Below are 27482 nucleotides of genomic sequence, written 5' to 3'. Positions count from 1 at the left end.
GACCTCCTTAATTTTCTTCAGAGTCCAACAAATTATTTTGCAGTTTTCTTTCCAACGTAACCTTAAAACAGAAAAATTGTTTATTTTCATTAAGCATCTTAATGAACCGTTTTAATTAATTATCAAATGCTGCATGGATTCAAAAGAATTAATCCTTCCTGACTGCATCTAAAGCCCCATTTCCCTTAAAGGAATTTCCACCTGTTTATTACAAAAGAAGGAGACATCATTATTTAAAGCTAGAAGGTAATCGATGATTAAACAATCAGGATGAAATACTTTTAGATCGACCTGAACAATCCCAGCAGAGCTGACTGAGGTTTTCCTTGCAAATAAAGGAGATAAATTTTGATCCAAATCTACTGACTTTTTCCCCCAACAAACATTAGCAGATCATCAATGCAGGCCCCCTTTGGTAGGAGCCTGTCATGAATTTCAGTAACAAACACTTCAGCTGGATGTCCATGAATATTGGGAATGGAAAACTTCGAAGGACTGAAATCTAGATTTTCTTCCAAGTAGCATCACGAACTTTGAGCACTGAGATAGAAAAGAAGAACAAGAACCAATGCAAGACATTTCCTGGAATCTCACAAAGCTGTGACAGTGGCTAGAACTTAGCCAAGGTAGTTAGTTTTTAATTTTAAGTTATTTATTTATTTTTGTCAAGCATGTATTTTATGACAGATACAAGTGTAAACATAATTATAAATACATGAAAAGGATATGAATAAAAGAAAACATTAGGACAGGGACAGTAGGCATGCAGGTGCACTTATGCACGCCCCTTAAAGTCCTCTTGAGAATGGAGTGAGGTCTACAGTAGACAGTCTAAGGTTAAAATTTTGGGGATTTGGAGAAGAAACCACAGAGTCACGTAGTGCGTTCCAGGCATTGACCACTCTGTTACTGAAGTCATATTTTCTGCAGTCTAGTTTGGATCGGTTTATATGAGTTTGTATCTATTGTGTGCTCTTGTATTGTTTTGGTTGAAGATGAAGTATTCATTGGCTGGTAGGACATTGTAGCAGCTGATTTTATGTAGTATGCTTTGTATAGTACATAAAATTTACTATAGTATAGTACAGTGATGGTGAACCTTTGATGTCCCCGCATGCCGGAAGTGGCATGCGAAACCATCCCGAGAGGTATGCGTGGCCCTGCTGGCCTTCGTGTGCACAGGAGCGCCAATACCCAGAAAAGCGGCAGTCCATTGCGCATACACGAGCCGGCACCCGAACACCCGGATACCGGCATTGAAATGCGCCCGACGAACAGCTGGCCATCACGCTTGTGCGCAACTTTCAAGCCGGAAGGTCGGGTGCCGGCCTGCGCATGTGTGACGGAATGTCGCTGTTCTGGGTTCCGCTGCTCCCGGCGCACATGTGATCACAAGATCACAGAATAGGAGCCAGTGAGGTTGCTCATTCTTCGTGGGATGGTTTCGTGTTCCGCTTCCGGCATGCATGTCATAGGTTCATCGACACTGGTATAGTACATAAAATCTACTATGTTGTCCACAGGCTTCTTGCTATGCAAAATACAGGTACGTTGTTCTGACCTGGCTCCCAAGCACAACAAACCCTCTGTAGTTAAATCAATGATTGCTTTATTAGGAGCGCCAGCAGCCCCAGCAAAAAGTCTCTCTCTCTTTCTCAATGCAGGCTAACAAGTCTGTCCAGCAGGGAGATGAATCCTTGTCTGCCACACCTATTCATCTCCGCTCCTTTTATCCTCAGAGCTAGGGTGGGGCTTTGCTAGCAGTGGTGGCTCTTCCATACCAAGGATCAGCCCATAGATTTCCACTGCTCTCCTCTCTTCTGTCTTCTGCGCATCTGTGCATCAGGCACTGGACCCAGCTGTTCCTCGTCTTCCTCATCAGCCACCTCCAGACCTGGGGGCTGTTGAGTCTCCATCTGAGGGCTGACGGACAGCCCAGGCTCTGCCTCTGTTTCTCTCTCTCTGCCAGCTCCATTCCCTCTTGCCCCTCGGACTTCTCAGGTTGCCTTACTGCTGACCCTGACTCCCACGCCACCTCATATCTGATTTGGCTGCTGGAGGGGCCGGCAGCCAAGAGGCCACAACAGTAATCTTTGACTTAGAACCACAATTGAGCCCAAAATATATGTTGCTAAGCGAAACATTTGTTAAGTGAATTTTGCTCCATTATGCCACCTTTCTGGCCACAGTTAAATGAAACTACAGTGTTAACTTAGTAACATGGTTGTTAAGTGAATCTGGCTTCCCCATTGACTTGTCAGAAGGGCACAAAAGGTAATCACACAACCCTGGGATACTGCAATCGTCCTAAATATGAACCACTTATCAAGCATCTGAATTTTGATCATGTGACTGTGGGGATGCCATAAAGGCTGCAAGTATAAGTTACTTTTTTCATTGCTGTTGTAACTGTGAACGGTCACTAAATGAACTGTTGTAAGTCAAGGGCTACCAAAGTAATAGAACATTTGACAAAAATGACTATTTTTTTAAAAAAAATCATTTTCCCTTAGCTCCTTGGGTCTTAGATTTCTAGTGAAAAATATTCTTCACTAGCTAGTTTTTAACTAAGAATTGCCACAGTTAAAACCAAGACGGCACAAAATTAATTCAAGGGATAAAGAGTCAATTTGCAATTCAAAATTGTGGGGACAAAGTTACTTTTAATAAGTCTTTTAACAATAGAAAGGGGGAATCAGAAAGATCACCCAGCTGTAATCATCTAATGTATGTGCCAAAAAAAAAATAAACTCCTCGATTCTTAAGGATGAAAAAGGGAAAGGGAACATATGCTTAAGTAAGCAACCCTGGCAATTTTCTGAACATTTAGTGCTTCACAAGGATTGAGGGGGGGAAACTGCCTTATTCCTTTATCTAGTACAATCAAGATGCACGGGCTTCCATTCTTTCCAAATAGCAGGGGTGTCAAACTCAAGGCCTGAGGGCCGAATATGGCCCGTGGGGTACTTAGATCTGGCCCGCGGGGCCGCCCTGGAAACAGCGAAGGACTGGCCTGCGGTGCTTCTGCCAGTGAAAACAAAATTTGGGAGGGCCGCGTGCAGTCCTCCTCCACTCCGTTTTCACTGGCAGAGGGTTGCAGGAGGCCGTGGTAGCCAAAAACGGAGGTCGAGTGCCCATTTTCGCTGGCAGAACACTTGGTCTCCAAAGGCACCCCGACAAGAATGACGCCGAGCTGGCCACGCCCATCATGGCTACACTCACCCCGGCCCCTGGAGGTCAAACACAACCCTGATGCGGCCCTCCATGAAATCGAGTTCGATACCCCTGCTTCAGAGGTGGGTTTCAGCAGGTTCTGACCAGTTCTGGAGAACCGGTAGCGGAAATTTTGAGTAGTTCAGAGAACCGGTAGTAAAAATTCTGACTGGCCCCGCCCCCATCTCTTCTCCGCCTCCCAAGTTCCAGCTGATCGGGAGGAAATGAGGATTTTGCAGTAACCTTCCCCTGGATTGGGGAGGGAATGGAGATTTTACAGTATCCTTCCCCTGCCACGCCCACCAAGCCATGCTACGCCCACCAAGCCACACCCACAGAACCGGTAGTAAAAAAAAATTTGAAACCCCCCACTGCCCTGCTTGTAGAGATTATGACAGTTGACTTCTGGAAGATGCCAGGGCTTCTGGAAGATACCAGGGCTTCTGGAAGAATGATATAAGATGTGAAGAAACTGTCTTGACAGAATCAAAACGGATGGGTGCAAACACACCTGCCAATACGAAATACTGTATGGCTTTATGAAACTAGCATACGAAAGCAGTCCTCATTATGGGCTAATATGTTTAACAGAAATGATTATTGCAGCCCTTGGTCTGTAACAGCAAGAGTAGTAAAAGATTGCTTTTCTTTTATTTATTTCCTCTTTCCATTTTTGCTTAGCTGCACAAGTTTCCAGGAATCGTATAAACATGTCAGAGTCAAGGTCAGTTCTAAAGAGTTCCACAGAGCCACACATAAAACACATAGATCTCTCTTCTTAACAATTAATCCGAGCCAGTGACTTTTACAGCTGATTTATTGCCCAATTGGGTTTTAAGGCTGCCACTATCTTGAAAGAACTTCTCCCATCATTTCTGACCATTAAGCGCAGTTATATCTTCTCTTGGAATGAATGTGCAATTACCGGAGTGGTATAGATATATTCTAGAATCCACTCTCAATTTGCTCAAGTATGTGTGAAAATTTAGGCAGTGCCTCACCTGAAGGAAATTGTCCAGAATCCTAAGTAATACACTAACGTTTCAAAACCAACTTTTCCAAAACTGATTTTTTTTTTCAGCCTTCAAACAAATGCCAATGAAATTTTGTCAAAACTACAAGCCCTGTAGTTTAGAACCAACGGACAATGTTTCTTCAAGAGTTTATTTTGAGCTATCAGAAAGTGTCAAGAGCGTGAACTTGAGAATCTGTTGTGTCTAAACACTGAGCTACAGATGTTGGATGGGCGACAAACAATAGAGCAGAAAGGCATCTCGGGTTGATAATCAGTAAATGGGCAGGAGTGTACTTAAAGAAATATTTTACAATGCAGCGTTTCTCTTCCTTGGCAACTTTAAGATGTGTGGACTTCAACTCCCAGAATGCTTGCTCCCAGGAGTATTCTGGGAGTTGAAGTCCACACATCTTAAAGTTGCCAAGGCTGAGTAACATGCTCTAATGCAGGGGTGTCAAACTCAAGGCCTGGGAGTTTGGCCTGCGGTGTGTTTAGATCTGGTCCGCGGGGCTGCCTTAGAACCAGTGAAGGACCGGCCCGCAGTGCCTTTGCCAGTGAAAACGGAGCTCAGGAGCCCGTTTTCACTGGCAGAGCGCTTGGACAACATAGGCACCCCTGACACAAGTGACATTGAACTGGCCATGCCCACCCTGGCCACACACCCCTGCCCGCCACCCTGAGGTCAAACACAACTCTGATGTGGCCCTCAATGAAATAGAGTTTGACACCCCTGCTCTAATGCAATCCTGTTTAATCTCCAATCCTATTTCCTATTTCAGAATAGAATAGAATAGAATAGAATAGAATAGAATAGAATAGAATAGAATAGAATAGAATAGAATAGAATAGAATAGAATTCTTTATTGGCCAAGTGTGATTGGACACACAAGGAATTTGTCTTGCTGCATATGCTCTCAGTGTACACCAAAAAAAAAGATACGTTCATCAAGAATTTTATGTAAAGCTATCTCCTATTTGAGACCCTCTTCCTTAAAACATGATGCAGGGCAACAGAAATGAGAAAGTGTATTACTTGTAAGACTGATGTCAACCCTACTATATAGACCAGACCAGGAAATCAACTCCATAGAAAGGCTAATAGAACTTGCTGAAACTGGATACAATAACATAAATTTTCAAGTTTGCTTGTTTTGTACCTAAAGATAAGGAGAAATTCCCCGAGTGTAAAACCATCAGAAGCTTTGCCTTCACAAGTTGTGGGTGCTCCATCACTAGAGGTTTTTAAGAAGAGATTGGACAGCCGCTTGTCTGAAATGGTATAGGGTTTCATCCTTGAGCAAGGGGTTGGACAAGAAGATCTCCAAAGTTCCTTCCTTCCAACTCTGCTATTCTTTTTAAGGTTCTTGCATATCTCCGTCAATCATCATCTTAGAATAGAATAGAATTTTTTTATTGGTCAAGTGTGATCGGACACACAAGGAATTTGTCTTGGTGCATATGCTCTCAGTGTACATAAAAGAAAAGATACATTCGTCAAGAATCATAAGGTACAACATCTTCCTTACTCTCTACAATTACAGATTTTACAAAGCCTGGTCTTGCGATCACCACACTTCAAAAAGCAGCACAAGACATCTCCAGTTAACAAATGGGCAGGATGGCACAGGAGACTTTCTTCAAAGATTTGGATTTACAGCAATGGAGTCCAACTCTAGGGTGTTGATGGGGAAAGCACCTATATTGACTATAAATAAGTATAACATAGGAAGATTTCTTGAGAGATAAGTCAAAGAGAAATTTAAAAGTGTATTTTGAAGACATCATCAGATATCTACTCAAAGCCAAAGGCAGTGGAGCACAACATTAGCTTTCTCCCACGGATGATTCCCAGTAACCTTCCAAAGACATACTATTGATGGCCATAAAGTTAATTTATATCCATAATAACCATTACCCATTGATGGCCTTATTTTCGCGATGTCTTGTATGAAGGTTTTTTTTTTCTTCCCTTTCCTCAATTTCTCGCCCCTGCAGTTTCTTTGGGGAATCCCCGGTTCCAATATTAATAGAGGGAATAACTCACTAATCATCAATTCCCACTCTGTGTAATCTCTGGCACACTCTTGCTGAGAAAGAAGCTATATGTGTGTATTTCCCTGTGTATATATTTTGTTTTCAATTGAGGAAGTCCATGTTTATTATGAGGCCAATTTACAGGCAGGAGAGTTTATTCATTTCCTAAATGCATTCCTGTTGATGTTTCTCTCCAACAGAAAGTAAAATTTACAGAGGTGTGGGGGGAGGGGTTGGTTTTTTTTTAAATATCTCTGATTTTTTAAAAATCTGATTTGGGATCATTGAGAAAATAATGGGTCCCAGGTCGTGTATTAATCCTTAAACTCAAGAGTTCCTCATGCTGTTAAATCTTCTCAAGCATTCTAGTTGTCCTTTTCTACTCTTTTTCCAGATTCACATGATATACCATATTTCCCTGAAAATAAGAACCTGTCGTATATTTTTTTTTTAATCCCAAAATCCCTTATTTTCGGGGAGGTCTTATTATTTGGGGGCGCGTGGAGCATGATGGGGCTCCTCTAGCCATCTTACCTGATTTCCAGCTCTGCGTTTAAATATTTTCACGGAGGGCTTATTTTCAGGGATGGGGAGGGCTTATTTATAGTGCACGTGCTCAAAAGCCCGATTGGGTTTATTATCAGGGGATGTCTTATTTTCGGGGAAACAGGGTATATGAATATGGACAGGCAGTCCTCGGCTTATAACCTGTTGTGGCTCCCGCCCCCGAACCTGGCCCCATGCCCAAAAGTGCCTGGGAGCCGGGCCTGCTGCCAGAAAGTGACTCAGAGCCAGGCCTGCTGCCAGAAAGTGATTTAGACAGTGAGGGAGAAAGGCCGTCAGGACTTACCTCGGAAGCACCGGCCTCCCGGATGAGCTCCAGGAGCCAGAAGCAGGCCAAGCGAAAGAGATAATGAGGCCTCCTTCTCCTGACTCTTTCCCCCCCCAGGCCACGCCTGCAGACCCATCTGACAGCAATCAGGCTTGGCTCAATCCCAGGTTTTGTAGGCAGGAGAGAAGAGAACAACAGAAGCAGGGGGAGGGGCAGGCCTAGGAAGTGCTGAGTCATGGAGCCACACCCCACAGGATATAAAAGGCAGCAAGAGCTGGTGTGTCTCTTTGTATCAGGCAAATCCACGGATTGACTAGAGCTGAAGGTTGTGACTCACCAGCGTCTTGGCAGCTATCGAGGGCTCTTGGCAGACGCTGATTCTTTTGCTTCCAGAGCTGATAAGAGCTGGCTAATTAAGCCATCGTTCGGACGGAGGCGAGGAGGACACAACATAACCATTCGTTTAGTGACTGTTCAAACTTATAACAACAGTGAAAAAAGTGACTGTTTTTCATATTGATGACAGTTGCAGCATGCCAGTGGTTCCATGATCAAACTTCAGACGCTTGACAACTGGTTCATATTCATAATGGGTTGAAGTGTCCCAGGGTCATATGATCACCTTTTGCGAACTTCTGACAAACAGCCAGATTCATTTAACAACCATGTGACTAATCATTGCTAACTGCAATGATTCACTTAATAATTGTGGCAAGAAGGTCACACGGCAAAACTCATTGAACAACATCTTCTGCTTAGCAACAAATAGTTTGGGCTCAGTTGCAGTCGTAAGTCGAGAACTACCAGTACTGCATTATGTATATGTAAATACTTCTTGAAAGCATCCTCAGTATGACACCTTTCTATTCTAACCATCACTGGATTTCAAATGCAGAAGCCTCTGTAAGGTTAACAACAACATTATAACAACAACAGAGTTGGAAGGGACCTTGGAGGCCTTCTAGTCCAACCCCCTGCCCAGGCAGGAAATCCTACACCATTTCAGACAGATGGTTATCCAACATTTTCTTAAAAACTTCCAGTGTTGGAGTATTCACAACTTCTGCAGGCAAGTTGTTCTACTTATTGATTGTTCTAACTGTCAGGAAATTTCTCCTTAGTTCTAAATTGCTTCTCTCCTTGATTAGTTTCCACCCATTGCTTCATGTCCTGCCTTCAGGTGCTTTGGAAAATAGCTTGACTCCTTCTTCTTTGTGGCAGCCCCTGAGATATTGAAACACCGCTATCATGTCTCCCCTAGTCCTTCTTTTCATTAAACTAGGCATACTGAGATCCTGCAACCGTTCTTCATATGTTTTAGACTGCAGTCCCCTAATCATCTTTGTTGCTCTTCACTGCACTCTTTCTAGAGTCTCAACGTCCTTTTTACATCGTGGCAACCAAAACTGAATGCAATATTCCAAGTGTGGCCTTAACTAGGCTTTATAAAGTGGTATTAACACTTCATGTGATCTTGATTCTATCCCTCTGTTTATGCAGCCAAGAACTGTGTTGGCTTTTTTGGCAGCTGCTGCACACTGCTGGCTCATATCTAAATTGTTGTCCACTAGGACTCCAAGATCCCTCTCACAGTTACTACTATTGAGCAAGGTACCACATATACGATACCTGTGCATTTTGTTTTTTTGGCCTAAATGTAGAACCTTACTTTTATCACTGTTGAATTTCATTTTGTTAGATAGTGCCCAATGTTCAAGTCTGTCAAGATCTTTCTGTATCTTGAGCCTATCTTCTGGAGTGTTGGCTATTCTTGCCAGCTTGGTGTCATCTGCAAATTTGATGAGTTCCCTATCTATCCCCTCGTCCAAGTCATTGGTTTTATCATCCCAAAGTTCTTGGATGGTGTATTTTCAAACTCTGCTGCCGTTACAGAATACAAGTTTCAACACGGTCTCTCAAAGAAGATTTATATGTTTTTAGTGCTTTATTTAAATAAACCAATCCCTGGAGAATGTACAACTGTCTGGCTTTCATAAACAGCTTTGAATACTGGTGTCCGATTGAGATGGCCAAAACAGAGACTTCTCCTGTTTGAGAAAATTGAGATGGCCAAAACAGACTTCTGATGTTTGAGAAAATTGAGATGGCCAAAATAGAGACTTCTTATACTTTCCAGCCAAAGAGAAAAATTATGGCCCTTTGGAGAACTGAATGCATCTCCATCACCAAGCATATTGACGCCCCCCCCAATCTACTTCTCTATTTAAAAAACATGTTCTAGGCCAGTGATGGCTAACCTTTTCGCCATTGTATGCCAAAAGTGGGGGAGCACGGGGGAGGGGGTCACGTGCATTTCCACACCCATAATTCTATGCATCCCGCCCCCTGCGCACGCGACCCGCTATGCTCTCCCGGCTTTTGGCACGTGATGGCACAGTGGACGCGGTAGACCTGTTTTTTGCTCTCCCCAGGCTCCAGAGCCTCCCTAGAAGCTTGGGGAGGGTGAAAACGATCTTCCCCACCACCACCACGCCCTCCAGAGGCAGGAAACAGCTTGTTTCCGTACTTTGGGGTGGCCCAGAAGACCCGAAAATCAGCTGGCCAGCGCACGCATGCACGCTGGAGCTGAGCTCACGTGTCCATCGATATGGCTCCGTGTGCCCCCTGTGGCACACGTGCCATAGGTTCGCCATCACGGTTCTAGGTCATATTAACCCTGTTTTACAAACAGTACACAGAACCTTTTTAATAGTGTAATTCCTGATTTTAACGTTTGCTCCATGTTGCTTTAAAATAGTTCTCCATGAAGAACACGTAAGAATTCAGCAACTTCCTCCCCCCAAACTTGTAAGTTTAGAGGCTATATATAACCTGAGATATCAGCTTGCTTAATGGCTGTAGAAAAGGATAGGAAATTATTTGGTAATAGTTGTGAAGATGGATATCGGTCATAAGTGGGAATGTCAACATCTGCAAAACGGTAGACAAAGCATCACGATCCAAATCCAGCCTTTTTGTAGCTAAAAACCACAGCACTGGAAATGCTTTTCTTCTTGGTGTCTGGAGAAAGAGTGGGCCTGCGAATCTTCCTTAGTTCCCAGGGCAGGCAACTGAATTTCCCAGTGAGAACCGACATGCGAAAAATCTTCCTGTTTTTAAAAGCTTTCAATCATTTCTTTGGCATCAAAGACGACAGTAAGAGCAACGAGATATAATGAATTTGTGCCCTCTGTTCCCTTCTAGACTTAGGGCAGAGCTTAATGCAAAGCTAGTCCTTAATGAAATTTCTCCGAAATGCGAAGTAATGACTTCTAATTTCCTCACTTAATCTAATGTTACAGCTACTCCATTAATGTCACCACCTATTAGATACTTAACAACCAGCTTGTTTAGCTGCAATTTTATCGTAGGGATGCATATTCTGGCTCTTCCCTTTCCTGATTTGGATAATGTTCAGTAATGGCAGCGGGGAACGGCCATAATTTAAATATCTGAAAGCATTCAAACCCTTAATCCCCTCTGGAAAATGAGAATGTTTAATGTCTTTTGCATTAAAAAAAAAAAACCAAACAAGCACAAAGTGCATACGCCTAGCTTGTTTCTACGCTTAATTCTAGTTTAATCAGCGCTGACTCTGAATTACCATATTCCCATTCTGTACATTTTATTGGTTATTTAAAAAAAAAACCACCTCCAGTAACATAATAAAGAACAATGCACCCACCATCTTTTCTCCATCAATCTGACAATCCACTTTGCACTTCTAATTTTGCTGTATCAGAATTCATGTTTCTGATGGGGTCAAGAGGGTACAGACGGTCTAACAGGCTGGGCGGCATAATTTATAGTTGTCATCCCATAATACCCCATGCTAATGGAATCCGCACAGAGGCACCATTCGCTTCCTACTCCGAACGGAGCAATGGCGAAGGGGAAGGCTTGCAATTTCGTGGCTCTCTTGGGGCAGATGTAACCGAACAGTCAATCATCATTGTCACAATTGGAAAATATAGGCGGTCAGAAACTTAACGGAGGCTTCCATCAACCAACACCTAGTTTTTGCGTGATATCACCCAAAAAGAGAGACACGTTTGCAAATACATATCTATGCATGGGTTCCATACATGCAATCTATATTCAAACATGTAGTTATTATTTATTGAATTTATATTGCCGCCTATTTGCCCATGGCGACTCAAGGCGGCTTACAAAATATAAAACCACATTTAAAAACAGTAAAACTAATAAAACTAATTAAAAAATCAAATAAATTAATCTAATAAAATCACCCCTCACCCCAGCGACAGCAGATCACATGAGCCATTTAATGGGCTCCATCCCACTCTGGGTTTTCCAGGCCTGCTTTCAGAACCTTCTGGAAGAGTATTAGAATGGGGGCCGTTCTAATCTCTGGGGGAATGATGTTCCAGAGAGAGGGAGCCACCACAGAGAACGACTTCTTCTGGGTCCCACCAGGTGTATCTCCCTCGGGGATGGGACCTGCAGTATTCCCTGCCTCCCCACTCTGATGGGTTGGGTAGATGTGATTAGCAAGAGACGGTCCCTCAGATAACCTGGATATACTTATCCCCTAGAGATATTTCCAATTCAGTCATATCAAGGGGCCCCTGTATTAACTGCCAATTAAGGATGATAATACCCCTTCGTAGTCCTTGACTTACAGCCATTCATTTAATTCAAAGCTACAACAGCACTGAATAAGTGATTTATGACCATTTTTCACACTTAAAGACTGTTACACCATCCACACGGTTATGTGGTAAAAATTCAGACCCCTGGCAACTGGCATGTACTTATGACAGTTGCCGTGTCGTGGCGTCATGTGATCCCTTTCTCTGACCTTCTCACAAGGAAAGTCAATGGGAAAGCCAATTCATTTAACAACCATGTTAATAATTTAATAACTGCAGTGGTAACAACTGTGGCAAGAAAGGCCGTAAAATGGGGCAAACCCCCACCCTTAACAAATGTCTCGCTTAGCAATGGAAAATTTGGGCTCGATTGTGGTCATAAGTCAAGGACTACCTATGCTTGCCCCCTAGAGATATTTCCAAATTCAGTCATATCAACGATCTTCTGTATTAACTCCCAATCAAGGGTGACAATGCCACTTCTGTCATTATGCAGGACAGTCAGAAATCACAACTTTGGCTCTGACAAAGCACCCTTACATAGACATTGCAGAGAGAAAAGAAATATCCACCTACCCGTTTCTTCATCTATGTTAAAACGTCCAAGTCCACTGCCGTCACGGATGGAATACTGGATCTCGCCATCTCTGCCAGTGTCGTCATCCCTAGCATTCACTTGCAAAACACTTGTGCCGATGCGGGAGTTTTCCTTCACAGAGCCGATCACCACAAAGTCAGAAAAATAAGGCGTGTAGAGATTTTCATTTACATCCACCACTTCGATTTCTACAAAGGACACCGAGGATAAGGAAACGGGGCGCCCCTTATCCTTGGCTCGTACGGTCAAATTGTAGAACTGCTGCTTCTCGTAATCGAGTTCTTTGCTGAGCCGGATGGCTCCGCTGGACTTGTCTATTTCAAATCTCCCGTTGTAATCGTTCACCAAAGAGTAACGCACTTGTCCCCCAAGACCAAGATCCGGATCTTGGGTTTCAAGCCAAGCGATGACTGTACCAACTGGTAAATCTTCCAAGACTTTCACGCTATAGCTAGGTGGGATGAAAACCGGAGCGCAATCGTTGACGTCATCCAAAAACACCTTTAAGGGAATGACAGAAAACTGCTGGTGTCCATTCTCTGCTCTGTCTCTTGCTTCTATCTTTAATGTAAAATTTGCCTTGGCTTCCCTATCCAAATGATCCCCCACATAAATGATCCCTGTGGAGCTATTGATTACAAATTGCCGCGTGTCTGTCAAGATAGAGTAAACCACTTCTCCGTTTACTCCCAGATCTCGGTCCCTGGCCTCCACCTGGATAATCTCCACACCGATACTTGTACTCTCCAAAATATTAACCGTGTAACTTTCCTGCAAAAATACAGGCTTGTTATCGTTGGCATCTTCAACGGTGATGGTAAGTAATCTCCACGTGGCTTTCTGGGGGTTGCCCAAGTCGTAAATGGTAATATTAAGAAGATACAGTTCAGTCTTCTCACGATCCAGCGCCATAAGGACCTTCAGCAGACCCGTCTCCATTTCAAGGTTGAAACAGCTGTCAGTGTTACCGGATGATATGGTGTAGAGGACCTTTCCATTAAATCCAGAATCAGCATCGTAAGCCTTGATTCGATGTATGGTAGCACCAACAGGGAGATCTTCTCTTACTGACAGGTCCGAGGGAAAGGATTTATCAAAATGTGGGGCCTGCCTGTTCACAGAATAAAAATCAAGAAAGCCATCTTCTGAATTAAGTTTGACATTGGCTTTGGCCTTTTTCAGCAGCTTCTCTGCCAGCCTCTGAGCGACCCTGGTCTCTCTGCAGCTGAAGGTCTTGGAGGAGACCTTTCCATGAACTACTGAAATGTTGACAAACATAGAGTCTGCAAAATATTCCCCGTCAGTTGCCGTGATCCGAAGTCCAAAATTACTAGCCTTGATTCCAGCACCAGCAAGAGACTTTTTAAGCTGTAGAACTCCCGAGTCTGGATTCAGGTAAAAAAAACCCAATTCGTTACCTGAAATAATTTTGTATTTCACCAGCTCCAGCTCGTCTATATCTATAGCAGAGACAGCTGTGATATGCCCACCGACGGGAAAATCTGACGAGATGACTCCTTGACAAGCCACCTTCTCAAAGAGCGGCTTGTTATCATTCACGTTGCCTATGACAATGGTGACATTTACCTCGCTTTCATGGCGGTAAGGGGAACCCCAATCCGAAGCCCGCACAATAAACCGGTAACTCTCTGGGGAGGACTCAAAATCCAGTTCTTCGGACGTGCTAATAACCCCAGTAAACTGGTTGATGGAAAAGGGGAGCGAATTTAAACTAGCGATGCTGTACGTAATGTAGCCATTTTCCCCACGATCTTTGTCGAAGGCCGAAATCGATAGAATATTAGTCCCCACGGAGACGCTTTCGTTGATATAGGAGCTGTACGAAGGCTGAGTGAACTCTGGAATGTGATCATTGGCATCTTCGATCCTCACAGCCACAGGTGCTTTTAAGTCCCCTTCTTTATTTGTGACTTCCAAGTCGTACAATTCCTTGTCAACAATTTTTAAAGGAAGTGCTGTGGTAAGCAGCCCTGTTTTGGGATTTATCTTAAAATATTGTGCATCTTCGCTGAGGGTTAATTTGTATTCTTCTCCCTGGGTTTCTGGGGTTAATTTAACAATGGCAACAACGACTCCAGGAGGAGAGAATTCGCTGATCGCTACATCGTAACTTTCCTTTTCAAATTTGACCGGATTGTTCTTTTTCTTAGGGCTGGCAATATGGACCAGTTTCATAGCTGAGAACTTCTGAGGAGACCCCTTGTCTTTGGCTTGTAAAGTGAGATTGTAACCATAAGGGTAAGCATCCCAATCAAGGGACTTTTTTTCTTTGATTTTGTACTCATTCAACCATCTGCCCTCCTTGACCAACTGAAAGTACTCCAAGGGATCTCCAGCAACAATAGAAAGGGATTCAATTTCACCGTTGGCACCTTCATCTAGATCATCAACGTTAACTACAGCATACATAGAGTCCTTATCCAAAGGGAAGGGGACGTGGGTCACTACATTAATAGTTGGGGCGTGCTCATTTATACGTTCAATATGAATATAAAGTTTGGCAGTGCTGCTTACTCCGTTGTTACCATACAGCTTCATCCCTCGGTCCACAGCCAGAACTTCAAGGTCATAGCGGTTCTTCTCGTCGTAGTTTAGCCTGCCGCTTAAGGAGATAACTCCGCTGGTGGGATGGACTGAGAACAGATCCACTTTATTTTTAAAGTAGTAATAGAATTCGCCATTCGAACCAATATCGGCGTCCGTTGCGGTGACCTGCGCGATACTAGTCCTCAAAGGTGTGCTTTCAGGTATCGTTACAGAATAGGTGGTGGGTGAAAATAAAGGTCGTAAATCATTCATGTCCAAAACCTGTATGTTCACTTTCGTCCAAGCTTCCAAGTCTTCTCCCCGGACGGAACCTTTTATTACCAATAAATAATTGTCCTGGATTTCTCGATTCAGTATGGCGGAATTCCCCCCTTTAGTTCTTATCCTAAGGAAACAAAAATCAGCTATTGCCACTTCCTCTGCTTTGAAGAAACCTTCATCATCACCAGACACAATCCTGTACTTGATGTCCCAAGAGAAGTCAGCCATCGCGATGCCCATTCTGCTCTGGCTGTTCAAGTAAGTCCGTGCCGCTGAGTTTTCGTACACTGTGGTGTTGTAAATAGAATGTGTGAAGTGGAAGCCCAGTGGTAAACTCCCTTGAAGGCCATGGCAGATGTTACCCAAAAGCTGAACAAGCAGGAAGACGAGGCCAGAAGCGGGGGCCAAAGGATATGACCAGTGGCCCATATTCTTCTCCATCACATCATTCTTTCATCCTTTAAAAATAAAAAAAAAGATGACATTGATTAGCAAAAACCATGGTTTGCCGTATGTATCTCTCATATAGGTTTTCATGGGTATAGGTATGTAGGTCTTGGCATATTTGGGTCTTTTCCCATGTAAAGTTGAGAGTATCTTGGCGATGTTTCGATGAGGTCTCACTCATCAGGATGAGTGAGACCTCGTCGAAACGTCATCAAGATACTCTCAATCTTACACGGGAAAAGACCCAAATATGCCAAGACCTACCTACATACATACACACACACACACACACACACACACACACACACCTAGACATGGAATCAGTCTGGCTTTTCAAATCATCCACCAAATTCTAATTTATATCCACCACGCTGAAAGTTACCCATCAACCAGAAAGAAGCTTTACAATTCTCAAATTACAATTGTTTATAAACAGACCATTCATATATATTAGTTAGGCAGCTATTTAAAAAATGGATGGATGGATGGATGGATGGATGGATGGATGGATGGATGGATGGACGGACAAAAGAATCGATGTGTTTTTGTAGCCTCCGACCAGTAGTAAAAATACATGAGAATATCTTATAGGTGGACAAATACAACTGGTAAGCTATAATCAGTAACCTGTTTTAGCATTTCACCAAGTTCTACAGCAGTATTAAAAAATTATGGATTGCCTTACAGACGTCTGTAAGAATTTGACCAACCAATAGATTATGCACTACATGCAACCTTTAAGCTCTCTGTTGTAAATATAATTTCTATTAGGAACTTCGTTCATCTCAAGTTAAAATCCTCAGTGCAGCTTTCGAAGCCATGTGGCATCCCAACTGAATAAATGAAATCTTACGAAGATCACACATTAGATGTGCCCAAGGAACACCGCTGAAAATATTTCCTTCCTTCCTTCCTTCTCTATAGCCACCCATCTCACTCATTGACTCTGAGTGGCTTACAATTCCTTTCATTTACAATGTCCTATTAATCTATTTGGTTTTTGGTTTTTGGTTTTTTGCCACGGAACACACAGCCTTTCCCGAAGTTTGTAACAATATGAATTGGGAAAATGAAATTTCACAATACAAATAAATTTCAAATTATTATCAAATTACTATTAACACCACTGCGGTTGATCACCTGCTATAGGAACACCTTTCCTAGGGGGAAAGGTGAGTTCAAAATAGGGGAAGAAAAAAAATCAGGAACTAGCCAAACATTAGCATAATATTCTACAAGATAATCGAAATCTTGAAAACAACTTTTAGATTAAACGCTGTTCTTGGATAGCCTTTCTCCCTCCCTCCCCTCTCCACCTCTGAATTCTTGGCTTGCAAACTTGTCAACTCGGATTCTTGGATGTAACGCGAGTCAGCTTTGTGTCTTCCTGCTTAGCTAGTAGGAAATTTAATGAGATTAGAGGTAGTAACCAACCATAAAAGGACTGAGTGAAAATGAACCAAATTCGTTCAGTAAATATGCCTCCCTTCAGAAACAAAGAACTCAAAGGAATGTGATGGTTTCAAGTGGAAGATTAAGAGTGTGATTACTTGTGTGTGGTTTTGGACACACCTAAGAAGGAAAACGACACAGAGCTGCAGTGATTGGTGTACAGCAGCAGGAGGGGGGGAAAGAGGGGAGAAAGGAGATTTGTTCCGAGCAGTCGGATCAACTGAAAAATGGAACTAGTCAAGGTGACTTTTAATTACACGTAGTGATTCCCCGACAATAGCTACTACTAGCACTCCTGGAGAATTAAGTAAACCCTGCTGCCATTCACCTTGTAAATGCAAATTTCCTGAGCCCAAGACAAATACTTCATTACCATATTGATGGAATGTAGGATTTTCTGCGTGTCTTGGCAGAGCGGTGGCAGGCAACTGGACCAACGGTTACAAGAAACGCACAGAGACAAAAGAGGAAAGAAATCAAGAAGCAGTTGGACACGCGAGAATAGCAAACAAAAGCCAGTTTTCAGACGACAATATGGACCATCCTGCCCAAAATCAAAAAAATTTCTCAATTAGAGTTTAATAGCGCGAGAAGCAACACGTATTAAAGAATATCTCTATTTTTTTTCTTTTTTAAAAATGTTTTTGCAGCAGACCAAGAGTTTACCAAATCACGCACAGTGACGTCTGTAAACGTGTACAGTAAAGACGGGTTCATTTAGGGCAGTAATGGCAAACCTATGGCATGCGTGCCACAGGTGGAGCCATATCTGTGTGCACGTGAGTGTTGCCCTAGCTAAGTCCAGCTCCAGCTGGCGAGCTGATTTTCAGGCCTACCGGAAGTCAGAAAAGTGGCCATTTCCAAGCTCCAGAGGGCCTCTGGGGAGGTGGGGAACGCCGTTTTCGTTCTCCTCAGGTTCCAAGAAAGCCACCAAAAGTCAGAAAACGGGCCATCCTTGGCCTCCGCAGAGCCTCCAGAGGGGTGGGGAAAGCTGTTTTTGCCCTCCCAAGGCTCCAAGAAAGCCTCTGTGGAAGGCAAAAAATGGGCCTACTGGGCCCACCAGTAACCTTTTTGCCATCGCGTGCCAAAAGCGGGGGGAGCACGAGGGGGGGAGCACATACATGTACGAGGGTGTGGGATGCAGGGGGCATTGAATTATGGCTGTGGACATGCGCATGTGTGACCCCACCCCCCACGCTCACCCCACTTTTCACACGCAGTGGCAAAAAGATTAGCCATCACTGATTTAGTGGGTTTCTGTTTGCCTGTCACGTTACATTGCGAATGATGTCACTTCTAGCGACTTACCTCACTTATGTAGACCTCCATCATGGTGCAAATGCCATAAATGATGTTATTTACAGCCACTGACATCCCTTGCATGTGACAGGTAAGCTGTTCTGTCCCCACACCTCACCTAGGACGACACATGAGCAAATGACGTCTACCAGTAATTTATTTTTACAAGCCGACCTGAGTCCCTTTAACAGATAAAAGTTCTGGCAGCTACTTTCCAAATGCCTGCCAAGTTTCTTATCACCTCTAGGAACAGGAGTCAGCGTATCTGTAGTCCGTTGCTGGGGCAACCAAGAGTTCAAAGAGTAGGCAGAAATTATCCACAAAGTCCAAGCCTGAAGTCCGAGAAATATCCCATCCGAAGCTCACGATATGAAGTTTTTGTCCGTCACAAAGTCTGCAGAGCAACCCCACCCACTTTTATCCCCTGTGGGGCGTGGCTCAGTGACTCAGCAATCTCTGGCCCTTCCACACCTCTTCCTTTGCTGCGCATGCCTCTCCTTCCAACACTGCCTGGGATCAATCCAAGATTGATCTTCATCACTCCCCATTAGGGGTGCTCTGACATGCCTTCCTCTGGTCTTCAGCTGGAACCTGAGGTGTTGCCTGAAAGGAGGGTCCTGGAGAGGAAGGCCTTGTCAGCTCCTCCCCATCACTGTCAGAGTCATCTTCCTCTGTGAGGACAGGCTCGGGAGCCAGAGTCACAACATAAGCATGCTGCAAAACCAAAGCAATGCAAATTCTCACAAAGGATGAATTTGCATTCTTTACTTAATGGCATCATTAACGTGAATGACTCAAATCAGTGTGAACTTCAAAAAAAGGTAACTAACATAAATGTAATTGACTCATGCATATTCTTTCAGATACAGGAGGAATTACCTCCAATTTTGGGAGGCTCTCCAGACATCGATCTGGTCCCATTGCATCTCTGCTTCTTTAAACCAGGGCAAGTGAAATTAAGTTTTTCACTTCGTTGGACCAGTATTGGTTTCTGAATCATTGAGTCAGAAGGAACGACCTCTTTTTCCTTCAGAGCATCTCTCTTAATAAGGTTTTTCAACTTCCATGGGAAGTATAACCTTCAAAAGAAGCCTGGTCAAGAAAGAGACACCAAAAGAAAACCTCAAACTCAATTTGACTGGTACAGGCTATAATAGAGTTCCCCAACCTTTCCAGGTTGATGGCTTGGAGGGAGGGAGAAGAGAGGATGGTTTTGTGGGAGGGGCAGGTTTTTGCGAGCACCCGTTGCTCGTGCAACTGGGGCTGAGAGTGCCTACGACACTCATACAAGTTGGGCCGTGAATGGCCATGTGAGTGAGGCCTTGTGCAAGTGGGACCATAAGCCTCGCACGACACTCGCCCAAATAGAGCCCCGAGCACCCGCAATGCTTATGAGGCCCCGAGTGCCCACAATACTCGTGAGGGGCACCTTGGGCACTCACAACACTCGTGTGAGTGGCTCCATAGGCCTCTGCAACACTCACACAAGTGAGGCTATGCCTGCGCACGCACAACAGCCAGCCACTCACATGGCCCGGTTCAAATAGGCCATGGACCGGTAGTGGGTCAAAGCCCACAGGTTGGAGACCCCTGGGCTATAATACCAAAATCTTGGAAGCTGAGGATATTTTCATACCTTCTTAAACAGATGAGAATTAAGGTGGAGCCACTTAAGTTTCTTTCTTATGTTCTCTTTTTTTCCCTTCTTTAATTCATGTTTTCTTACTACTGCATTCCTTCTCCAAGTTCATACTTGTGATTTTGTCTACGTAGCAATGCCAATACAGTGGGCAGTGGTGACATTCTCAGCTCTGTATTTAATTCTGGGTTGTAGCAAGGTTAATGGAGAAAATGTACAGAGGCGCTGCAAAATTATTTTAAGCCTCAATTTGCTAAGAGAAAAAAAAGGGGGGGAGGGAAGTTAGCAGAAATGGCTGCTTTGCTGCCACCAAATTTTATTAGCACAACTTGAGAGGTGGAAGAATTTGGGAGACCAAATTGCAGTCCACAATTCAGAGACAGTAACTGGTACTCAGGACAAGTCATACTGGGCGAGACACTCCTAATGAAGTATAAAAGCTTATTCTCAGAAAAATAGTTTTGACCAACTCTTACTTGCAACAAGGCCATCAAAGGAGAAGAGAGGACATATTGGAAAAGACCCTGAAGCTGGGAAAAGTGGAAGGCAAAAGGAGAAGGGGATGGCAGAGAATGAGATGGTTAGATAGTGTCATGGATGCTATGAACATGAGCTAACTCCGAGAGACAGAGGAGGATATTGTGGTCCATAGCAGCGGTCACCAACTGGTGGTCCGTGGATCACTGGTGGTCCACAAAAACATTATTTGCATTTTTTATATTGCACTAAATCAGGGGCCCTCAAACTATGGCTCCTGAGCTGGATACGTGCAATGAATGTTTGTGTTGCTGCAGAGAGTCTCCCCCTTCAGGGTCTTTTTGTGAGGGTCGGAAGAGGGCAGAAATTCTGACTTAGGTCTGCTTCAGCCTCCTGGTGTGGGGCTTTGGGCAAAGGCTGAAGGGAAGAGCCGCTGGTGGCAAAGAGCCGGAGGGCCTTGTTCCAGTGGGACAGCATTATGGCCTGGAACTGGCTGACCATATCAGCCTGCTGACCCTCCAGGTGTGGGTACCTGGCCTTGCACTCCCACAGGTCTTCCCGCTGCTTGGAAAGCCTATGCTCATAGTCCTCAGTGAGGTGCTTCTGCTGAGCCTCCTTCTTGGTCAGATCCAATTTCAGCTGATCCAGCTGTTTTTCCAACTCTTTCTCATGGTGGCTGCTTAGCTCTTAGATTCTGTTGGGGCCCTAAGGAGGCAGGCAAGAAGTAGTGAGTAGGGGCTGGCAAGGCGCCCCTTGATGTCAGTGACATTGAGTTGGCCACGCCCACCCAGTCACATGGCCACCTTGCCACTCCACCCACCCAGTCATTAGGCAGATCATATTAGTGGTCTGTGGGATATAAAATTATGAATTTAGTGGTCCGAAAGGTTAGGGACCCCAGGTCCATAGCACCACAAGAGTCAGAGGTGACTTAGCAACCGAACAACAACAAAAACTTGCAGCAAGATTCCTAAAGTATGTAGATATCCTAAGCTGGGGTGAATACACTGAGCATCTGTCTTTGCAGAAAACCTTATTATTTCGCCATTAAGATTCCAAGGCACTCATTCTTCACTCATTAACATTCTCAAAGTGGCCTTTAACTTCTGAGACCAGGCTCTCACCATCAATAATTTAAAGCAGAACACCTGGGAACTTCACTTTACTGTCCTACGAAGTTTAACGAGAGAATAGAAAAATCTGTAGAATTTTAAATCCTGGCCCACTGTTAGAGCATTAAAAAAAAACAACTCAAAGGAAGATGAAGGCCCCACAGAACTGAGAAGGTTCGTTGATATTCTTAATTCCATATGTCTACGTGCTAAACTTATGAAACTTCCTAACACAGGTATAAGTCACCATTTAAAAGTAAGCTTCTTTCCAAGATAGATAGATGGATGGATGGATGGATGGATGGATGGATGGATGGAGAAAGAGAGAGAGAGGGAGGGAGAATGAGAATATACATACATACATACATACACACACACACACACACAGTAGAACCTCTGGTCACAAACGCTTCTGACCACAACCAAATCAGGTTTTTTGTAAGTGCCAAATTTCCCGTCGTTTGTTTACAAACAACAGCGACCCACATGTGGCCGCTGCATTAATTTTGGCAAGGTTTGGGTGCCAACCAAATCAGCCTGCGACCAAAGTTATGGAATGAATTATGGTCGTGACCAGAGGTTCTATTCTGTGTGTGTGTGTGTGTGTGTGTGTGTGTGTGTGTGTGTGTGTGTGTGTGTGTTTTCCCAGATGTGCCAATATGACATCTCTAATAAAGTGGAACTTTGAGGAACTTCTAGCCGCAGAGTCCTCTTTTGTTGGGGGAGTTACTTGGAACCCTGACATTAACCTGAGGTTGTGGGGTTGCCATCTCTGTTTTGGATGCCCGCAAGGTCGCTGGCCATTGACTTCTAGCTGGTAAGGCAGTCTTGGCCACAGTGGAAGGTGCTGCTCTCTGGACATGTCCATACCAGTGAAGTTGGCCTTCTTCTCCTCTTCTCTATAATTGGTGCCAAAGTAAAGTAGCACTGACTTAAGTGGCTTTATATACTCATAAATTATTTTATTTATTTATTTATTTATTCGATTTTTATACCGCCCTTCTCCCGAAGGACTCAGGGCGGTGTACAGCCAAAAGTAAAAACAGACAATACAATATACAATTAAAATACAAATTAAAAAAACTTATTTTATAATTGGCCTAAAAAAACTTTAAAATATATAAAACTAAAACCCCTTAAAATTAATAATAGAAAATTAATTAAAATACATCATAAGAGCAATAAAAAAAATCATCTGGTAACGAGGATGGCCATTTGGGTACATAGCAAGTTTGAGAACATCCAGTGGACTTCAACAAAAAGAGATGCAGCAACTGTACAGCATATTGAGGCTAAGACACTGTCATCTTCAAATATGTATTTCCTACTGGGAAGCTATATTTGTCACTGAAACAGAAACACATACATTTTTAAAAAAAGAAAATATGAAGTTGGTCATATTACGCCTCCACGAAGTGTCACTGATTCCTTACAAAAGGTCTTCTTCTGCCTGAAATGAATAAAAGCTGTGGGCAAAATTCAGTTCTATATGTCATTTTTTTTTAAAAGAAAAAAAAAAGAGAGCTTGAAACAGCTCTTGGCATCCCAAAGCTCAAAGGAACAGAATTTCAATAAAGGCACTACTTCATTTTGCACCTGTTCCGGGAATTTATGAAAGTATTATCTGTGGTTTGTATGTCTCTGAGACATAGACTTTATTTTCGTAAATGAACTGAAGAGTTATATTACTTGTGCTGGGTGGATAAAAGGAAACACGAGAAGGCTTTCCATGCATTAAAAAAAAATGGAATGAGGCCATTTATTCTTTTCCAGCTACCATCCTGATACCATCTAATATGCAATTATATATGCATATACATATATTGTACATATATTCATATACATGCACATGCACACATATATACTGTTTTCTGTCTATACTGTATGTATACACACAAGCACACAGACTGAAAGTATATGTATTTGGGGGGGGTGTGTGTTCGTGTGTGTGTGTGTGTGTGTGTGTGTGTGTGTGTGTGTGTGTACAGATAGTAATTAGGTTGTGTCAAATTTTTCAAGTTTCAATTTCCAAACATTAGGGTTTGGAAATCATCTATTGAATAAATATAATTGCTGCCTTAAAATTATACTTGTGTAAGCGTGTCTGGAGGTATCTGGGATTCTAGCAGCCTCTCCTCTACTCTGTTCCTTTAATATCTTTCATCACAGTTTCGTGAATTTTGTACTATGGCTAGGTTTACAGCTAATCATCATCATATTCTTCTTCTTTTAATGACCTCATAATCCCTTGGGCAACTGAATGGAGCTGGCAGAGTATTTTAATGGCCAGATGCCCTTCCTGTTGCCAATGCGGAGTTTTGTTCAGCAGATGTAGTCTCATTATGCCCAGAGAGTGCTAGGTTTATAGCTAATGTTCATCCATAAATCAGGTTTCACAGTCCATCCAAACAAGCACATATCAGCAGGATGCCTGAACTCAGCCGCTGAAGTTCATCTGAATTCAGAGGCCGGTCAAATTGCTAAGGAAAACCATCAAAGACGTAAGGAAAGAAAGAAAGTAGTTGAAAGTAGTATTGATCACTAATTGATTTAAATTATTTCCAAAACAAGCTCAAAAACAATCCCCTCTAAAGACCCTGAGATCTACAACCAATTAGAAGACTTTGCTCACAAGCAGTGGCTTATTGCTTAGCCATCAACCAGTATAGTAGAAGAATCCAAGTTAAATGCAACGAAAAGTCAGACTCAGCAAGGAGGTCATTACACTGATACTGCCCAAGTATCAACCATCCCTCCTATTGTGAAAGTATCAGCTCTCCGGCCCTGCAGTCCAAAGTTGTTGGGGGCAAAGGATCAGGCCGTACATCAGTGGCTTTGGGGTGAGATACCAACTGTACGCTGACGACACGCAGCTGTACTTTTCCACCCCAGGCCACCCCAACGAAGCTATCGAAGTGCTGTCCCGGTGCTTGGAAGCCGTACGGGTCTGGATGGGGAGAAACAGGCTCAAGCTTAATCCCTCCAAGACGGAGTGGCTGTGGATGCCGGCACCCCGGTACAGCCAGCTGCAACCACAGCTGACTGTTGGGGGCGAGTCATTGGCCCCAATGGAAAGGGTGCGCAACTTGGGTGTTCTCCTGGATGGACGGCTGTCGTTTGAAGATCATTTGACGGCCGTTTCCAGGAGAGCTTTTTACCAGGTGCGCTTGGTTCGCCAGTTGCGCCCCTTCCTTGACCAGGATGCCTTATGCACAATCACTCACGCTCTTGTCACCTCTCGCTTAGATTATTGCAATGCTTTCTACATGGGGCTCCCCTTGAAGTGCACTCGGAGGCTTCAGTTAGTTCAGAATGCAGCTGCGCGGGTGATTACGTGGCTCCCATGTAACACCACTCCTGCGCAGACTGCACTGGCTACCTGTGGTCTTTCGGGTGCGCCTTAAGGTTCTGGTTACTACCTTTAAAGCGCTCCATGGCTTAGGGCCCGGGTACTTACGGGACCGCCTGCTGTTACCTCATGCCTCCCACCGACCCGTACGCTCGCACAGAGAGGGACTTCTCAGGGTGCCGTCTGCCAAGCAATGTCGGCTGGCGGCCCCCAGGGGAAGATCCTTCACTGTGGGGGCTCCTACCCTTTGGAACGAACTCCCCCCTGGCTTGCGTCAATTGCCTGACCTTCGGACCTTCCGCCGCGAGCTGAAAACGCATTTATTTATTCAAGCGGGACTGGCTTAAATTTTTAAATATTACTTTTAACTGGGGTTGTAATTTTTATGAATTTTAAGGGTTTTTAAATTTAATTATTTTAAATTTCGGCCGACTATAGAATATGTTTTTTAATTCTTTGTTTTAATTGTATATTGTTATTATTTTTTTATAATTGGCTGTACACCGCCCTGAGTCCTTCGGGAGAAGGGCGGTATAAAAATCTAATAAATAATAATTAAACTGCAGTTTGGAAAGTTTATTGTTCAAGTCTGTACGTAAGAATCTAGTCAACTAAAGTTCAATACTAAATTGGCACCAGTTAACAGTCGACGGAAATCAAAAGGGGTTGACGTTGCACCATTTGTGGCAGCGTAAGGACTCCGAACTGATGATGCGCTTAACTCTGCCCCCAGCTCAGCCTGCTCTTTTACGAAGGTGGAGAGAAAAAACATAAGACTCAAACCTGGGGACTGACTTCGTATTGGCAGTTGCTGGTTTCCAGCTCTAATGATAAATTTTCTATTAGTAAGTGGGCTAGTTTACTTAAGAGCTGGGTCTTCAACTCCCTGCCTGAGCTTTCAAATATGAATAAACGTCTGGGTGAAACTTCACATATGATGTTCAAGCAATAACGGCTTAATTTCCATACCTAATTAAGCCATAACAAACCTACCTGATTACAAAGGAGCACGAAGGATGAACTCAAAAAATTAAAACAGTAAATATTTCTCGGAAGCTTTTTGAACATCCGTCCTCATTCCGGTAGCTCCTTCCAGCTAGATTACAAGTTGTTTCACCTAATCACAAATGTGTAACTTGTTAAAAACAAATAAGCAATGAATAGAGGTCGAAGCCAAGACTTTGAGAAGCATTTCATGGCATCAACATTGATTGCATCGACATCGATCCAGTAACGTTATCCAGGACACATGGACTTTTCCAACCAATGGCAACATTTCCACAGTTGCAGCCTGCTCTCAATTTGAAGCAAATTGTACAGGTTAATTGACAAAGTTAAGATGCTCCTTCTCTTGTTACTCTCTTCAGTAATGAATATACAAAGAATTTATCAGCCTTTGCTCCCAAGTTTTCCTCTTGTAAAACCCTAAGTTACCGGAATAATTATAGCAAGAAGGCATCTTGTACCAGTATGCAAAAATGTTCTGTAGCCAAGGAAACTGGAATGGTGAAATTAGAAAGCGTGATATTCCCTGTAACTCTTAGATTACTACCATGAATGTCTAAAGCTTCTAGACCATTTATCACTTGGAAAACTGTCAGGGCTGCTGATACTGTGATAGCTTAAACACGTTAGAGCCTACGAAAGCAGAAGGTGTAGCCTAAGGGAAATAGCAATAGCAATTAAGACTTATATACTGCTTTAAAGCCCTCTCTAAGCGGCTAACAGAGTCAGCATATTGCCCACAACAATTTGGGTCCTGGTGAGATTTAAGCTGCCAAACTGCAGGCAGTCAGGCAGTCAGCAGAAATAGCCTGCAGTACTTCACTCTAACCATTGTGCCACCATGGCTCATATAATAACAAGGTGCCTTGCAAAGCTGATCCTATAGTTTATAATGCAGAAGTGTCCCCTCTTAATATCTTGTTATCGAGTAAAAAGATACAGGTAGTCCTCAACTTACGACCACAACTGGTGGTAAAACATGTTGAGATGTTGATACTCTAGAAAGAGTGCAGAGAAGAGCAACAAAGATGATTAGGAGGCCGGAGGCTAAAATGTATGAAGAACGGTTGCAGGAACTGGGTATGTCTAGTTTGATGAAAAAAGTAGGGGAGACATGATAGCAGTGTTCAGATATCTCAGGGGTTGCCATGAAGAAGAGGGAGTCAAGCTATTCTCCAAAGCACCTGAAGGCAGGACAAGAAGCAATGGGTGGAAACTAATCAAGAAGAGAAGCAACTTAGAACTAAGGAGAAATTTCCTGACAGCACAATTAATAAGTGGAACAACTTGCCTGCAGAAATTGTGAATGCTCCAACACTGGAAGTTTTTAAGAAGAGATTGGCCAACCATTTGTCTGAAATGGTGTAGGGTTTTCTGCCTGAGCAGAAGGTTGGACTAGAAGACCTCCAAGCTCTCTCCCAACTCTGTTATTCTATTCTATTCTATTCTATTCTATTCTATTCTATTCTATTCTATTCTATTCTATTCTATTCTATTCTTCTAAAGTAAAGGTAAAGGTTCCCCTCACACATATGTGCTAGTCGTTGCCGACTCTAGGGGGCGGTGCT

At 43.4% G+C, this 27482-nt stretch overlaps 1 protein-coding gene across 1 annotated transcript in view; it reads right to left on the bottom strand.

Annotated features, from left to right (window-relative positions):
* The window catches only part of FAT3 (FAT atypical cadherin 3), a 662194-nt gene that overhangs the window by 506851 nt on the left and 127861 nt on the right, over nucleotides 1–27482 (bottom strand). Inside the window, exon 2 of the mRNA XM_058185941.1 lies at nucleotides 12284–15592. Coding sequence (XP_058041924.1) covers nucleotides 12284–15575 — 3292 coding nt within the window. The 5' untranslated portion in view covers nucleotides 15576–15592. The remainder of the gene's footprint in view (nucleotides 1–12283; nucleotides 15593–27482) is intronic.

This window comes from Ahaetulla prasina, chromosome 5, assembly GCF_028640845.1.
Source record: "Ahaetulla prasina isolate Xishuangbanna chromosome 5, ASM2864084v1, whole genome shotgun sequence".
Taxonomy (NCBI): Eukaryota; Metazoa; Chordata; class Lepidosauria; order Squamata; family Colubridae; genus Ahaetulla; species Ahaetulla prasina.
This window is presented reverse-complemented; position numbering and strand designations above follow the sequence as displayed.